The sequence below is a fragment of the Chiroxiphia lanceolata genome, chromosome Z (assembly GCF_009829145.1).
Source record: "Chiroxiphia lanceolata isolate bChiLan1 chromosome Z, bChiLan1.pri, whole genome shotgun sequence".
Taxonomy (NCBI): Eukaryota; Metazoa; Chordata; class Aves; order Passeriformes; family Pipridae; genus Chiroxiphia; species Chiroxiphia lanceolata.
Genome location: NC_045671.1, coordinates 53,063,141 through 53,081,317, shown reverse-complemented (window position 1 = coordinate 53,081,317; position 18,177 = coordinate 53,063,141). Strand labels below are relative to the sequence as shown.

The 18,177-nt window shown below is 42.1% G+C and overlaps 1 protein-coding gene across 1 annotated transcript; it reads right to left on the bottom strand.

The window, feature by feature from the left end:
* Positions 1-10,114: 10,114 nt before the first annotated feature.
* FAM81B (family with sequence similarity 81 member B) lies at positions 10,115-14,252 on the bottom strand. The gene is given in 3 exon segments (XM_032676698.1): positions 10,115-11,483; positions 14,010-14,091; positions 14,093-14,252. Coding segments are annotated over 3 exon segments (417 nt in total). The 5' UTR covers positions 14,209-14,252; the 3' UTR covers positions 10,115-11,264.
* Between the last annotated feature and the right edge of the window lie 3,925 nt (positions 14,253-18,177).

Sequence of the window (18,177 nt, the reverse complement as noted above, 5' to 3'; positions counted from 1 at the left end):
GGGTCAACCCTTTGTCCTGACCACCCTTTCAGGATGTAACGAATATATCCAGAACATATCGAACCTGGGCAGTAGCCGCAGGTGAGCCAAAAACAAACAAACGAACAAAAACCTTCCAGCCCCCGTACCCACCTAGGGCTCAAGTACCTCTCCAGGCCCCAGCCCGGCCAAGACCCCCAACCCCCTGAGAAAACCATTATCCACTCTGACCTTATCCTCCCCGCACTGTTTTACATCGTATCTTCCCACGCATCGTGTACCTGCCCACCCTCTAGTCTGAGGACCCCCACAGCCTGCCCAGTACCCTTCCCCTTCCCCCCCCCCCCCCCCAAACCAGACCGGCAAACCTCTGTGTGCTCTGAGGCTTCCACTCTCCATTCTCACAAGGGCACAAAGCCATGCTGGCGAAGCTCCCCTCTCTCCTTTCCCCCACTGTGGGGGAGGATGGGGGGGGGGGGTGCGGCGGCCCCACGCAGGCCCAGGGGTGGCCCCAGGCTGCACGGGTCTGACGGGGGGGGCCCAGGGGCGGCCCACGGGCCCAAGGGGGGGACCCCGTGTGGGCAACCCGCGGCTTCCGGCGGGGGGACACCCTGCGTAGGTGACCCGTGGGCCTCCAGCAGGGGGGGACCCCACGCGGGCGACCCGTGGGCTTACGGCCTGCTGAAAACTACTTTGAAGGCATTGGGTGGGGGGACTTTCAAAAAATTGGGATCAGCATGTAGCAAAGGCTACTTGGCTAGTCAACACTAGAGGCTCCGTCAATCAAGCAGGCCCTGTCCGAACAGAGCCCCTTCCACACTGTGGATGGAGACAAAATCCGAGTAATTCACTTGAGAGGTATGTTAGGTAAAGCAGTTTGGGTTAACCCTCCCTCAAGCAAAGGCAAACCCATTTGTGGGATTGTCTTTGCTCGAGGACCTGGATACACTTGGTGGATAATGACAGAAAATGGGGAAACTCAGTGTGTGCCTCAAGGAGATTTAACCTTGGGAAAAAATTAATTTGTATTCTGAGTTGTATGTTGCAGGAAAAGTCACCAGACGAGGACGATCCGAACTAAGCTGATGCTGGTGCTCAATGATGAGACCACCATAGTAGACAAGACCTGTACAAGCGTGGGATATAGGCGAATAATGGGGATATGGGCATGGCATAAAATGGTATGGAATAAGGGGTGGAGATTGTAATGTGCTTGTGTAGTAAAATAACAGTTCCTCTTTCCGGGAGGAACAAGATATTCCATACCATGTTACATCAGTCTGGTATAAGAGGGAAGGGAGAATTAGCTTGGCCCTTCTTCTTTCTTCCAGGATGGCCCTGTAGGCAGCTACATCTGTCCGAGATGCCATTCTGTGGGGGAGGTAGAATTTTTTACTGTTAGTTTCCTTTGCCAGTGTTTGTAGCATTATTAGTCTCTTCTTTTTTTCCTCCATGTAAATATAAACTTTATTCCTTGGTAAGCCCGGGTTTTTCACTTTTTTTTTTGTCTCCCCTTGGGGGGACAGCGCAGGCTTGGTGGACACCTGGCTTTCAGCCAAGGTAAACAGCCACACACTGTCATTTTAACAGGAAAAGTAAGCTCAATAGACTAGGGCTTCTACTCTGCAGAAGTGAGTAGAAATCTCTGACTGTCAAGAATCCCTTCTTATCTCTTGTCACTCACTCCCTTCACTCCTGATCACTTTCATTCTCCCACCTTCCTTAAAAAGATTATTTACTGTAAATTTAGATCAGTTGTGTTTCCCTTTACAGCCTGGTGTCATACAGTCTTGAACTGTCAGTTACTGCAAATATTAAAAAAAATGATGCCTAAAAAGATCATGGAGAAAAAGACTCCAGGCCACTTTAGCATATAAGATAAGATCAAAAGAGCTGGTCCTTTAATCAGGCCTCAGGCCCAGGGGAAAACACGCAACACACATGCCCCAGACAGTGGTTCTATGATTTTATAATAAGGTCCATCCAATCCCAGATCTATCCACTCCCTGGTCCTGGTCAGTTCTACCCCGTGATACGCCCCTCCAGAAATTGGATTTGGGATCTTTGGGACCCCTTCTTCCTCATCTTCATCTTCTTCCCAGCACATAACAGTCCTTGGAGCTCCTCCAAAGTTCTAGGCTTAAAGGTTGCTGTGTCTGTGTGCTGTCTTCTGGTCCAGGCTTAGGGTGCGATGTTCTTAAACAGAGGTGTTTTTTCTTCAATTCTACTTTGAAAAGAAGACTAAACACACTAATGGAATTTAGAGGGATTGATATGAAATGGGGTAATAGGGTTGGGTATATATTAACTATTATATTAAAGGGTAAGGGATATAATACAGCTGCATTTAAATCTACATTTACTACAGAACTACTTCTAAAATCTACAAAAGTTAAAAAATCCAAAAAACTCTGAGGCATCAAAAGGGAATGATGCAAAACCAAGATTTGTATCTCTCAAGAGTAGTTTAACTTTTTTTAGCTTGCTGCTATTAAAAACTTGAAAAAATTCTTGCAGCCTATCATTTGTATCCTTGGCATATGTTCTTTATGGGTGTGCCTTGATGCCAATTTTATGCCCCCAAGAAGGCACGAATGGAGAAACTGCTCAAAGTTTTCAGCCTTTAAGCAGGAGGTATCTTTTATTAATTACAGCGCTGGGAAGCAGCCAGGTCATCCTGGATAAAGCTGCTTCATCCTAGCAACTCACAGCTGAACTTTTTATACAATTTTTGCTAAGCAATTGCATAATACAATATGAATATTCATGATATTGCAACATACATTTTTAATATTCATAACAGGTGGAGTTTATGCAGAGTTAGAGGTGTGGTCTTTAATTTGAGGAGAATCTAGGAGGGTCCTTCCTGTTCTTCATCCTTATGAGCCCCTGGCCCAGCCTCCATCCTCTTCATGAACTTTGTGAACTTTCCTGCTTTGGCTCCCTTTCTAGTGTATCTGGCAGAAGTTCCTGGTATTTTGGCAAGGTGTACCTATGTTTTTACTCACTTTCCCTCCTTATCAGTCCTTGTTTTCTTGAGCACATATACTTCTGTTCCTTCATGTCAGTGTGTTCTGCATACCTTAATGAATTATTGCCTCCGCTGTTTCTAAGACTAAGTTTTCTGTGCCTTTGCTTAAAATCTATATTTTTAATTTAACTCTCTACTTCTCATATTGCTATATTATATTTGCTTTCTAGACCTTGCCTGGCTTCAGCCTCCCACTCTAGTGTCATCACCAGCCTGATGGCAGCATGGTAAGCAACTGCTTGCCCCTGTGAATCCTTCTGTGTGAGCCTATACTTTGTTAACACTAAGCCTTAAATACTTTCTAACATCTTGAAGAACAGACAAATGATAACAGGCCAGAGAAACCAATTAAGTAACTGTTAACTGTGAATATTCTGTATTAGGAAAAAATGTAGTAATACATGTTTTTTCACTTCAGAAGATCATGAACTTACTTTTATTGTGAACAGGGATGAACTCCTTGAATAAGATAATTACACACCCTAAAATTGTATTACAGGCCCTGTAGGAAAAAAAACAAAACCACAAATCTCTACCACCTACTTCATTAAAAGTGCTCAGGGAACATGAGTTTAAACTTAAGTTTCTGTAAAATTCAACAACATGAGGTAAAAATCTTGCTCTCATATTTTAACAATGTCCCTTCCAAATTGGCACCATGTAACAAGTCTGCTGTAGCACTGAAAAAACTTGTGAATTCACACAAATTGAAGCAACCCTTTATCTATACTGTTTTATACTGTTGTAGAGCTCAGCAAAGTAATGTACAAAGGCACATAAGCATCACTGAGTTGGGGAATTGAGAATTTTTTATTGTTTCACTGCTTGAGAAGTCATACCTTCAGCTGCTCTTGCTGTAAAGGTTCTCCAACTGTAATTTATTATGTTGGCTTATGCTGAAGGCAGAATGGAATGAGATTCAATGAATTTGAAGGTAGAACATTCCACTGCTTCAGACAGAAAGGATTTCATATGCTGCTTATATTTCCTTTTATATAAAAGCTTGATGAGAAAAAAGCTTCCTTCTGAGAATTTTATTGATTGATTTGTTTATGCGTTATGTCCTGAGAATTGCTGGATTTGATTAATACTCCACCTTGAGCTTCTCTCAGAATGGTATCACAGTGCTGAGTGGGCAATTGCATTAATTTAGAGTGTCTTCCTAACCTTAGGAAAACACAGATACGTTCTTCTCTCTCCCCAACTTTTTTTTTATACCTTTCAACTTTTTTTTAAGTTTACGGACATAAAGCTCATGAAAACTGTTTTAATACTGCAAAAAGGCACCTTTCCAGGAAGTACAGCCCTAATCCTGTAGCCCAGCTGAATATCATCCTGGATGTCTAGAAATTTACCTTTCCTTCTCAGCTCATTTAACTGAACAGCTCTCCATTAAATAACTTTTAAATTTAGTGTTCTGAGGAGAAAGATGAATCATTTTGAGTTTGGTTGCAGTATGGACTGACATATTGAGATAAATCCTTTATGCTGGGAAGTCACTCAATAGTAATATATTGAAATATATATTCATGTATGATCTGAATTTATAATTAGGCCCTGAAACCCTTATGCTTTAATTGTACAAATCAGTGCTTAGATAAAACATTTGTTTGTGCCATACTGCCATGTGAAATGATAGATAGATAGATAGATAGATAGATAGATAGATAGATAGATAGATAGGAAATATGCAGTGATACTTCTGTCCTTTTCTCTCTTCCATGGTTAGACTCTGGCTTTTTTTCCAGGCTGTGTGCTTTTAGAAACACATTCATCAATAACCTTGTATTTCACCTTTTTTATGTTCTTCAGTATACTGCGAACTGCAGCATCCAGGGTTCTCAGTGGGGGATAGATACACCAAACCTTACCTGCTTCACTGGCAGCCAAGTACATGGACAAAAAACAGTAAGCCTAGAAGGATCTAGAGATGGGCATTTTGGGATGCTGCTCTCCGCCCCAAATGTTTTGCTGTTTTGCACAAATGGACTTCAGGCCTACAGTGAGGGCAGAGCCTCTGCTAATGGACCAAACATAAAGCAGGACTAAAATATGGATCCAGAGGAGCTCAGAAAAGGCTGCGTGTTGTTGAGATTTCAGTGCTGCTAGTTTCCTGCTGCTTGTTGGAAATGTGACAAACACAGACCTGGCCTGAAAGCAGAGTGTAATGCTGTGAGTCTTTCCCATGCAGTTTAACTCCAAAGAGTCTGACCACAAACAAAATGCAGAAAGGTCATCTGCAACCTTTGTTCACTTTTACAAGATGTGTGTGATTTCTGTCACTTTTTACTCACTGGAGAAGGTTTAAAAGTCCCAAAATTTTTACCTGCAGGAACAACATGATTAATTGCTGAAGCAACATTCCCTACTAACTGCATTGTTTTGCATTCAGCTGTCATGCTGTGCAGGCTTGGCATCTCAGAAAGGCCACCTGCAATTCATGGCTTGAGAAACCTGCCTTTCCATAGAGCAAGAAGCACAAGGGACTTGCAATATGGATTATTAGAGGACAGTTATCTGAGTCCACTTGAATCTTTTTCTCTGGGCAATGGACTACTTTACAGAAACAAATGTACTGTAGAAATTGAGGTTTCTATTGCAGTTGTATTGTGAACACTTTTTTTGGTCTCCCTGCTGAAGAACTGTATTAGCTTCTGTTGGGAAATTATACTGATGTGGGTTTTTTGTCCTGCTCCCAGAGTTTTTCTCCTTATTTCCAGACTCTTTTTCTTTGTTTTGAAGCAAAACAAACCTTCAAACCACCACTAACTTTTATTCAGTCAAACAGAGAAGATAAGTCCCTCTGGTTCTGTCTAGGGGCTTGCCCATGGAAGACTGGGGCTACATCCATCCTCATGGAATTGCCTCTGGTCATTTTTCCTTTTAACTCCTGTGCCCGTACTGATAAAGCATGGGTGGGTTTTCTCTCTCATTTACTCATGTCTTCCCCATGTTTGTGGGATAAACCACAGGTTGCCCTATGTAGTGTACCTTTCTCTCTAGCCAGGGGATACCTGTTCTGGATAGCAGGGCTCCATTTTGCACTGGTGAGACATGGACAATGCTCTCTTTAAACTCCTCTCTTGAGTTTTTTGTGGTCATAGTTGCCCAGAGGTCCACAACTAATTTCTCGGCAGAAGAGATATGGGCCCATAGTGGGGCATGGACAATCTCATTATATGTCCTGAGTGTACTCATCATAGAGCCCACTGTTTCTTTGTTTTTGTTTCAGTGCATTGTCACCAGGAAATCAATATATATGGTGGCCCTGCACATCGAGGTTCCACCACATCTGTGATGTACACTTGACCTTATCAGGGTCACTACTGGATTGCTTGTCCCTTGTGAAAAGTATCTCTAACAGTGCCATTTCTCTCAGACATTGGATCCCATCTTCCATAGTCTCCCAGGCACAAAGATGCTTCCCCTGCAGATTGTCTCTGTGAGCAAACCTCTCTCTTATGCTTCTTAAAAGCCGTGTTTGGAGATGGAGGGGTTCTGACTCCCTAGTTAATACCCACATCCTGAGGCAAAAGGTACTGAACTGTTTTCCTTTTTGAAGGGGATTTTTGGGTACAGGATTATTGTTTGGTTGGTTTTGTGTTCTTCTGTTGTTCTGCCGATACATCTACATCCTTTAATAAAGAGTTGTTATTTTTCCTTTTTCCATACTTCCTCAATTGGAGCCTCTTAATTTTGGATTTACAATTGCTTAGAGGGAGGAGTTTGATCTTCCTCATAACTCATCCTACTTAGCAAAACACTTCAGTCTCATTAAACTGAGACATTTTGGTAGCCAGGGCTCCACGTGCAACCACAAGCTGCTGCTCCATAGCTCTACCATGGCACTTTCCCCTCACTGATCTCAACATCTTGACAGGGTCCTGCAGTTCTTCAAGGGTGAACTTCCAGGTCACTGGAGCAGTAACGATCTCCAAGAACTTACCCATGCCAATACCCACAATCCATGCCAATCAAAACTCCTGGACACATTCCAGACAGCTCTTAGTCCTACCTTCATATATAAGATAGAGCAAAATATGCAAACTGCCAAACATCTCGAACATCCAGAGGGAATTTAAACTCTTCAAAAACTGTTGTAGCAAACCTGAAGGAGAAGTAGGTGAAGGACTGGGGGACAAATGCTCCCCTGCATTTCTCCCCCAGATTGGGTGCCATTATCACTAAAATTCCAGGGATAACAGCTTAGGTTAGGGTAGGAACACAACCCTGAAAACACATTCCAGAGGAGACTTATAGACATAGAATTTACAACCCCATGAATCTAAGTTACAAACTGAAAAACAGCTACAGCTACCTTGGTTTTAGAACCTGTTTTGACATAAACACCTATGAATGGAAAATACATATCCAGGAATACATGCCAAATAAACAGGAATAAATTGAACAACGTGATGGCTGAGGGGTTCTATATCCAATGCACAGATGGATTATTCAAAACTGTTATTCTTTTTCCATGTTTTCTCTGAATGCCCTACGTTGGGAAACACCAAATTATTCTCGTGGTTTACTGACAGTTATGTCCCAGGGTGTAGGACCTCTAATGGAATATAAAACACTTCCCCCCCAAATTACAAAAATTTTGAAATTATGAGGTGTTTGAGTGAAGTATGGAAAATTAATATCAGTTTTACTAAAAACAGAGAACAAAACCGAACAAAGAAAAACCAAACTGTAGTGGTTTGGTTTACACCTCTTCCTGGCAGCCAGGTTGAAACTAAGGAAGTATCCATATCCCAATATTCCATTCTATTTTTTACGTAAACAGAAATATAAATAGAAGGGGGAAGGAAGTCGGAAGGTTAGATCTCTTCTGGCAGAGTAGGAGAAGGCAGGCAGCCTCCCTGTTACTTCTTCCCAATTCGAGAGGAGGGATCTGGTGGTGTGGACTTTGCGTTCTTAAGGAAAGTGTTAAGATTTTTGTTTGCTAGTTCTTTCTTGGCTGTGTATATCTGGGGGTTTTTTTTGTTTTTTTTTTCTGGGGTGTTGGTGTTCTCTTTCTTACATGTGTATAGTTTTTTTGTAATCGTATATAAGTGTAAATATATATATATATATATATACACTGCTTTGATTCTGTTATTTTGGTCTTTTGGTTTTGTTTTTTTTTCTTTCTTCTTCCCTTTCCTTCCCCTGTGTTCATAGAAAGGGGGGAGGGAAGCCTCTTGCTGCGGTCTTGGGCTCTTGGCAGGGAGCCAAGTCCAAACTACTGCACAAACAATAGCGGAGAAAATGTCACCTAAAACCATCCAGTTCTGTACCACCGAGATGGTGGCACTGTCCCAACCCAGTCACACGATCACAATGTAGCTGGAGCAGAGTTGTGGCTGCGCAAGCGGGCAATGTGTGAAAAGTTCACCAAGGGGACTCCTGAGTTCCTCCAGTGTGGCTGCAGTGGCAGTGCTGGCAGCAGCAACAACAGTGACATGGAAGCAGTGGCTCCAAGCAGAGGCGCCGGCAGCAGCAGTAGCAGCAGCACTGGTGGAAGCAACAACAGCGATGTGGAAGTGGTGGCTCCAGGCAGAGGCACTGGTGGCAGCAGTGGCAATGGGGCTGCCCATAGCAACAGCAGCAACATGGAAGCAGTGGCTCCAGGCAGCAGGAAAAAGGCACGTCTCCAATCAGTGGGAAGCTGGAATGGGGCGGCAGCAGCTGCAGCAATGGCTGTGAACAGCAGGGAAACAGCATGGCTCCAATCAGTGGGGAAGTGGCAGGGGGTGGGAGCAGCTCTGGCAGCGAGGAGGCGGAATCTGGGGCGAATGGCCGGAACCAAAAAGAAAACCTATGACAGGAGAGAGAAGCCTGACTGCACTCCTGCCCTTGCACCACCCACCAGAACGAGAGAGAGGGTGTTCAGGCCATGCCAGCAAACTTTATCCTACTAAGTTCTCACAGTATCTCCTGGCAGGACCTCCCTGCCCTCGCCCTGTATGAGGAGGAGGGTAGGGAGGTGCTCCTCACACCCTCCAAAACAACAAGATGGTATGAAAAACTGCAAAAAATATAATCATCTTCATTTAGCTAAACTCTTACATAAACCTTCTTAATAATCTATCTCATTATTCTATTGAATAACATGGACATGCAATAGCAGCTTGGGTTGCAAGCTATTTGCTATAGGAGCTATCTTCCAATACATTGGACAATACCAAGGATGATTATGTAAACTGCAATTGACTTCAGGTTTGTGATGCAGAAGGAAAAAAATACTGTCTGTCTTCAAGACAAAGGATATTGTTTGCTTTTAAAGTTATTTTTTTCATTGAACATTGGGAGTTTTTCTTTGATTTGTTTTTTTCCCAAGACTGCAGTCTTCACTCAAAAGCTCTGCATTTCCCATTGGATACTGTTGCTCTGCAATCTGCCTACCAGATAAAAAAGTTGGTACCATGGAACTCCCAGAGCTGCAGCAATTGTAAATAAGATCTACTAGTCATATGAGTTGAACACTGTTTTGTTGCATGCTTCTGGGAGAATGGGAGCTCAGCCTCACCAACTGTTTATGTGTCTGTGTAGGTGTATAAAAAGAGAGACAGGAAGGAGTGTGTAGACACACTTTTTTCCAAAACAGAGTTACGGAGCACCTGATGCACCTTTTTTGGATCACTGTACAGTCAAATACTGTCAATAGACTGGAGAATTGTAGAATTGTAAGCTGTTGTTACCTAGCTGATTGCAATAACTTTCAAATTACAACGTAGCTCTTTACATTTGTTCAGCATCTCATATAGGTATTAACTTCCTACCAAGTAAGCAACCTTGTATTTTTTCTTAAAATGTGTATTGTAACATGGCAGCCAATGACATTTTTCTTTTTGGAAAAGCTGTCTCATATGGATTCATTTTGTCACTGCTGCAGTCTGGTTAGTGTTCGACCAAATCGCTTCATAGTGCTTAGAATCTTATAAATTCCAGACATGTCTCTCATTTCCAAGATGCCAGTCTGTGTTAAAGCATGAACAGCTGCTGAGACATTTGAGAGGCTGCCTCTGTCCCCTTCATGCTGCTCTGCACCTCTTCAGTAGCCTCTTTTCCCCCTTTTGTGGAGTCAGAGGACTGTCAAGGGAAAGAGCAATTCTTGGACTTGAGTTTGAACACAATCATGGCCAAAGTTTGGTATAAACGGTTCTCTTCTGTCCTTAATTTCCACTAGCAGGAATTTGAAGTTAGGAACTCTTTTGGCACCAAAATATTTTATCCTGAAATTTCTTAACCACAGCTTTCTTTGAGAAGCTGTCTTGAGCTCACTCAGAAGATCTTGTAGACAGCTAAGCCTTGCCCTGTCAAGATACACAAAGACCTTAACTAAAAGAGAGCTTGGTTTACTACAGCCTTCAAGCAGGGTTTGTGGGTTGGTTGCAGATGATGAAGGAGCTGGAGCTGAAGAGCTGGAGTCCTCTATCACAGACAACCTGGAAAATGAGAACCAGATGAGAACCAGCTGAGAACATGCAAGATGTGAAATAGTCCTGTAGTGATTTTCACCCATCTGTTCTCTTGAAGAGAGGGCTGAGTTATTTCTTTTTGGATAACCTGCTATGTCCACTGTGCTTCCATGAGCAGCTGCAAATGAAGGGTATTACTATAGATAAGATTTGAGTGATGCAGAGTACATTACAGTGGGTGAAATCTTCTTTTGTGAAGACTATGTATTCAGTGCCAGGTGAAAGTCTTTCTATTTGCTGCTGGAAGTTGAACAGCCAGAATCATCTGGTAAAGTAGCTCATGCTTTGTGAGAGACATTACTATGACTATCCCCATAAAAAGCACTGCCATGTATCAGCAATGTCATCTGACTGCTTCGCTCTTCACTTGCACAATGCGTGGTCTGTGTTGGTAGCTGTAACTCACCCAGATGCTGTTGGTTGAGAATAGGGAGTAAAGCATGGAAATAACATAAAACCATCAAACATGATCACAGCAGCAGGATCTGTGCAAGAGTGAATGACTTTTGACTCCCTACGAAGGTCGAGGATCTTGCTAACAGAAGAAATAGGTGCTCTTAAAAAAAATCTGGAAAACCGGTTGTGAAATTGCCTTTAAATGGTCTTATCTTGAAACTCGTAGGTGGGGAATGCAACTCGTGTGTGAAAAGTCACACCGACTGTTTGCAAAGACAAATGGGCTAACCCATACACCTTTGTATATGGGGTTTGGGAGAGAGAGTAATTTTAATATCTGTCTTTACTGGAAAGTGGTTTCTTCAGTAGCAAGTTACTGTAGAAATATCTTTCTAAAATAACTTGCATGAAATCTCATTCTCACCTGATCTGTATTCATTTTGCACTTCCTCAAGCTCCTTTCTGATCTGTCTTTTAAATCTGGCAGTTCTTACATGAAGTCTTTTTTCATCACTTTTCGTCTAGTTCAACTGCTTTTCTTATTTCTGTGGTTTATCCATTTATTCTAGTTTTAGTGACAGAATTAGGAGCTTTTCATCTACCCTTTTTTTCTACCCTTTAAATACAAAATACAGGTTTATAATAAGACACTTTACTTATGCCACATTAACCTGCCTTCTCCCACCCATACATTCAATTGGTCTTTCTTTCTAATTCTGTGTGACAGCACTGAATAAATGCAAGGTGAGGTCTGGTACCCCGGAGAATGTGTCGATCTTCTCTTCCCCAACAAATCAAATAAACGGGGAAATTAGAGCTGGGCCAGGACAAGGGTGCTTTTTAAATTTTTATTTTATTTTATTTATTTATTTATTTATTTAAATCTAGTGATTTGCTCTCACATTGCGCAATGTGAGACTGAACTCAAATAACCCTTTTCAGGTTGCTTTCTGGCATCCATCTCAAGCCCAACCTTTCTGATTGAAGTGCAACACAGTGGTGTAAACGCAGTTCAGCTGCTGGCATAAATAAGGAGGCTGACCCCTGTAAGAGCTACCTAACTGAGGGCTGGAGGCAATTCTCCCTCAGAAGCCTGCTCAAATGTAATCTGCACAGCTGCCCACCCCTTCCTTAATCTTCAAGTTGCATGAAGTCCTCTGGTCAACTCCAACTCTGGTAAATATGGTCAAAATCTCCTGACCTTCTTTAGCCCTTGCAACCTAAGGGAGTCCTGTGGCCCCGATACAATGGCTCTGCCTCCCAAGGAAGGTCTTTGCAAACCTGGCAGAATTGCGGTGTTGGAACACACTCTGAGTTTACCAACGTTGCTGTGTGGTGCAGGTGGCTGATGAAGTGAGTCAGCTCCAGCAATAACGAAGCTGCTGCTCTGTGCTCCCAGAATGGGAGCATGTAGCCTGCCAGATGCATCATCCCTCTGGATGGCATATCTTGTCAGACTGATATACACAGGAGCATTGCTGAAAGCAAGCTGCCAGGGCCTACTGCTGAGAAGAAGTGCTCAATCAAACTCTTGCAGAGCCTTTGGTTCTTTGATATCTTGAACTGCGTAAAGAGAAAAGGCTACACACTTTTTTTTTCCCAAGAGAACTTCTTTTAATTTAGTGTGAAAATAGGCATTTTGGCAAAAAGGTTTTACAGGACTAACAAACAACCCAACACACAAGAACCCACAAATTAGTGAAATACAATCCATCAGTTTTAAGTCACCCACAAGAGGAAGAAAAGAGTAAAGGAAGAGCAGAGAGAAGAAGGAGTGAAGAAAGAAGAAGGAGAGAAAAAAATAGTTACTGCCAAGAGTTGCATGGTGGCAGCTTCCAGGAGAGAAGGCAGGACAAAATGGAAGCCCTGTGCACCTCTATTTATATGGTTTGGCTACTGTGGCCACTGGTCCCAGGTGGGACATCTGATTCACTGACCCCTCACTGCCCTCTTAGCCAAAATGAGGGATGCTGCAGCCAATTAGAGGCTCCAGAGAGCGTGGTGTGGGTCGGTTGCCTTAGTGGCAACAGCATGCCAGCATTTCTCCAAAGCAGGCTTTTTTGAAGCATATTCTTCCTGCTTTGGGGAAGATTTAGACTATGAGTGAGTCACATTTACTGGCAGAACCTTTCTTTTTATTTTAATTCTTGAGAAATCAATGTTGCTCAACCACTGTCATTTGCTATGTGCCAGGAGCAATTCTCCAAACCTCCACTAATTCTGTAAAGGCTTCGATTGACATGTCTCTTTACTTTTATCTGCGCTATCAGTGTTCTATCCCTATCAAATTCTGACAACCAAAACACACAAATCAAGCATACACCTGAGATTAGGACTTAGAGAAGTGTAATTTACAACCAAGGGAAAAGAGATTTAGATGCTGATAGCATCTTAGAGATGCTTCTAGCAAAACCATACTGTAGGTACTGAATCTGGATAGTGTTAGAGGAACTGGATGATTTAAAATAAGTAAGTGCTTTAATAACATTGCTTACTCTACCATAATATCAAATTCTTGAAAATAAAATCAGTAGGTCTTTAGGCAGGAGAAGGGCATCATGATTTTCCAGCACAGAACCATCAGTCAGTTTAAATAAATGTGAACCTGGACCTTCATTCCAGTCTGTACTGAGTTTTATGAGGCATTTTAGCAATTTTTGATTATGCAGAAGTTTGTATAAATTAGAATATTTGCATGAGGAAAAGTAAGAAGTAAACCCAAACTTGAGTCTTGATGTTATATGTTAGATGATAATACAGCTCGTTCCTTATTTTCCTTGAACAAAATCTCCTGCACTATCTGAATTTTTCTTGAATTCAATCTCCACACTCCAACAAAACTGAAAGCAAATAGAATCCAAACCTTCTAATTAAAACACCACCAAAACTCATTAATCTGCTCTTTATTTCATTTTTCTTCTTTTTTTTTCTTTTACTTTCCCTAGTTCTCTCCCCTCTGTTTTCATAGGTAACTGCAAGTACCACTATACAAGAAAAAATCAGAATTTAACTAAAAGCTAGAGGTTATGGTACCAGAGTGGTCATGGCTTCAGAGTAGTTTTCTGCTGCTGAATATAGTGCTGGATGGACCATGGGCTAGAGCTGCACTACTAAAGCAAAGAAGGTACTCGTCAGTGTGTGTCCTGGCTGAGCTTTTTAATGATGTTCATGATAGTCTGGGTGTGGGTTTTCAGCAGCCACAGGGCATCAGTCTCCCTGGAGACTTCCACTTCCCTGGAGATAGGAGATGATGTCATCTTTGATTCAGAAAGCCTGATGGAGGAGGAAAGCAATGATCTCCTTGGTGGATAATTGCTCTTCTAGCAGGTAAGTCATGTCTCCAAGGCAAAGAGGAGGGGAAGGATCTCTCCGGTGAACACCAAAAACCCCTGTGTCATGCTACTCATGGCAAATGAGCCAAGGCATGCAAGTTTTGGTGATCTCTTGTCCACAGTGGGACCAGTCTCAGCCCCAGGTGTCAAGATTGTGCCAGGGGCTTTGATGCTCCCCTGCGCTGCTTACGCATCTCTGCAATGCCTCCAGTAAGAGCAGCCTCTCCATGCAGGGCTAACTTGGGCATTGGCCCCATTAATTGCTTTGGAGATGTAAATGATATTTCGGTAGCAATTAGGAAAAACACATACACTTGGGCTAATGTTCAGAGGCAGAGGCTTTAAGGTACTTCCATAATATTGCAATCCTCATTTTAAGCTCTTCCTATGTCACTTTAAATAAAGGCAAAAGTGAACGCACCTAGTTACCACCTTAAAAACACCCTGCTGGATATGGTGATGCTTATGCAGAGCACCCCCAAGTCCCTGAATGAGAGTGGGAAGAAGGAGAGCTCATGCCAAGTACAACTACTCCTGTGCTTGGCTTTCCTTCATATTATTTACACCTACCCATTGTAAAGAAGTCTGAAATCCTAATAGTTTTCTTACAGCTACCATCTCCCCTGAATCTGCTGTCTAAAATACCTACTGAGCCAGGGGCTCAAATAAGCTCAGTGAAACACTATAAATATAGAAGAGAGGAAGGATGACACAGGGATCTGAAACTGGCAGCTACATAACGAAGCTCCAATTAGATCAGGACAATCTGGAGTTCGAGGGAAAATGTAGCCACCATTTACTCTTTTTTTAATTTTTTTTTTTTTTTTAAAAGCCAGAGTGAGACTTAATTACTGCAGAACTTTGAGTTTGCATGTTGTCCTGAAAATGAAGTTTGCTTTATGTCTTAGTTTAATCTAAATCACATATTTTTTATGGTCTCAATGTTATATGAAGTACCCTTTCATCATGCAGTTTAGCTGAATCCTGTAGTTTAAATGTGAAGAAAAATACCCAATTAGTCATTTGGGAATGAAGTCATAGACATTTTCTCTCAACCTCTGCCTTTTAGACTGCTATAAATAAGGGTGTTGATGCAAAATTAATGTAAGAAAACAAAAAAAAGGTGAAGAAGAGAGAGTTCAGCTACCCTGATCGATCAATACAAAAAATGCAAAGATGACAGTTTAGTGACTGAAGTGAACCTAAGATACTCTGCAAAAAATCTGACAGCCATATGGGCTGCAATGATGCTTTGCAGCTGGCTTATCTCTGTGTTTACCAAGACATGCCTTACATTTGCCTGCACAATTAAGGTTTTAAAATACACATAAATTTTGGCAGACATGAAGTACCAACAACTTCCAAACACTTAATTTCAATCTCCTTGGTAAAAATTCAAAATATCAAAATGTATGATGTCCCTTCCACTGCTGACAGCAGAAGTCACCAGTTGAAAATGAAGCATATCCACTATCTATTTTTTCTCCTTGAAAAACATCTTGTTTCTTTAAAACAAAACAAAACAATAACAACAAAAAACCAAACAAACAAATCACAAAACCAACCTCCCCCCCCAAACATGTAATGTTTTAGACGAAAATAGTTGTATAAGAATGTAAGTCCAGCAAAGGCCACTGGTGTACATCTTACCCTCCATAGTCAATCTCAAAACTTGAGCTTGGATTCTGGTTATGGCACCTTGACATTGTTACACAATCTTACCTGGCTTGTCCATGACCATGATTGTAGACCCTAGTACCTGTGGAACAGGACACAACTCAGGGAAGTCTTAGATAAGTCAGACACAAGTTTTACCTACAAAATTGCAAAGTTTTTGTGCATATAACCAGCTTCATGCACCATGTCTTCCCTGATGTACAGCAATGGAAGAACAATGGCTCAATTTGAGCCTGTGGTCTGCTAAGGAGCTGCAAAGAACTTCAGTGTATGAGGTCTACAGTCAGGGTCTTAAGACTGAGGCTATCAGAGATGGAGGTAAGAGGGTAAGTGAAGGCAATATGGGTCATGGTCCTTTCAAGTAGGATGAAAATAAAAATGCCTCTATTATGACAGCCCCACCCTCTCTCCTACCCTTGACAACTTCAGGTCCCACTAATGCTGACTGACATATTCATATGTCAGAGATTTGGAAATCTCTTCAGGACAGGCAAAAACAAGGCTTGCCAAAGGCTGATGGAGTCCACACTGTGCTTATACCAAGCAGAGCCCCACTCAAAACACTGTCCAGTGAACAGAACACTTCCCAAAATCTGCAGTTTTACAGTCTCTTGCCAAAATAATCCCTCTTCCTTGCCCCATTTCCCAAGACCCTCCAGCCAGGATGCCTTCATTTTCCTATGGTGTCCCAGAGATGTTCCCTTCCTCCCTCCCTCTTTCCCTTCCAGTAATACAGCCTGCTACTCTTCACCAGCAGCCCAAAGGCAGCACACCTGGGGTTGCTGCAAGCTGTGTTTCTACTTCTGCATGCTGCTGGTCGGAAGGCTAAATAAAATTATGTAAAACTAAATAAAATTAAACAAATTACCCTCACTTCATGCTGAAGGTCAGCTCAGGCACTTCTCTGCAGCTCTGCAGGACTAATGATTCTCTCTAAACTTGCAGGGAATTCAAAACTTTGAGGACTAAACTTCCATCAGATCTGTCTGACATGCCCAAGGAATTAAAAACCAAGGAGTTATAAAACTGTTAACAGCACAGCAACTTAATTTTCCTCAACAAGCAGACCAACAGCAATGCAGGGATATTGCAGGGAAATGTTGCACATAGGGAGCAAAATATTCAAATGGGGCAAATACATCTGAATTTTCTTTTTTTATTATTGCTACTGTGAAGTAAGATAACACGCAGGTACCCCTGAAATGCCAGGCAGTGAAGGAGTTCAGGAAAATTTATTCCAAAAGTCGAGAATGCTAGACTTACAAAAAATTTCTTGCAGTGCTGCAAAAAGCACTGGGCCTGAGAAAGAAAGTCACACCTCCTGTTCTTCTTCGGGCTTTATCATTGCTGGCCCCCTTCAGCTCTCCCCGCTGGCTGCAGAGGGCCATAGCATGTCTGCCAGTGTTATCTCTCCCCTCACATACAGGAGAGGGAGCCTGAGAGCCTCTCTGGAATGTGGGGGGAGAAACCATCAAAACTGCCTTTGAGAAAAATGTTTCTTTTAGGTAGAAAAGCCTTCCTAAGGAAATAACTCTGCCTCCTTGTAGTAAATCTTTCACAAGAGTATTCTATCGTCAGAGTTACTTTCTTTTTTTCATCATTGTTCGCACTCCTCGGACTACTTTAGGAAAACAAAAGACTCAGAACATTTCCTAACAGACTCCTCTACATTTTAAACTTTGGGAAAAATTAATTCAGGGGCCTACAGGGTTAAAGAGACAGCACAAAACTATCAATAAAATTCAGAGGAGAAATATTTATAAATGTGACATCAAGGAGAGCTAATCAATTTGTCGCTACTTAAAGTTCTTCCCTCAATCCTATGAAGAAAAAGTAAATTATTGTGATGGTACTTTCAAGGAGAAATCAACTTGTGCCTTCAACTCACAAGAACTTCGAACAGTCTAGGTAGATGTAATTCCATCTTCATTTCTCTGCTTATTCAGTATATAGCAGGCAGGGATGTGGCTTACGGAGAATCTGGACTTCTTCTGGTTAAGCTGTTGATAGAGGTGTGAGAGAAAATATATTAAGACATAAACATTGTTCTAGGACACTGCTGTCATTCCTGACACAGGGATGTTTTCATCAGTGTCCTTTCCTGACCAGCCACCTCCACCATCCCTGTATGGTGCCAGTGACAAAAACAAGTCCTGCTAGCTGATCAAACGTCTGGGCTGAGAAAGTAGAGATGCTCCTCAGAGATGAAAAATGGCTCCTGCCCAACCCGAGTTGTTGAGCTGTTGACTGAGTTAATTCATACATTGCACAAATCACTTATTTTTGTTTGGCTTCT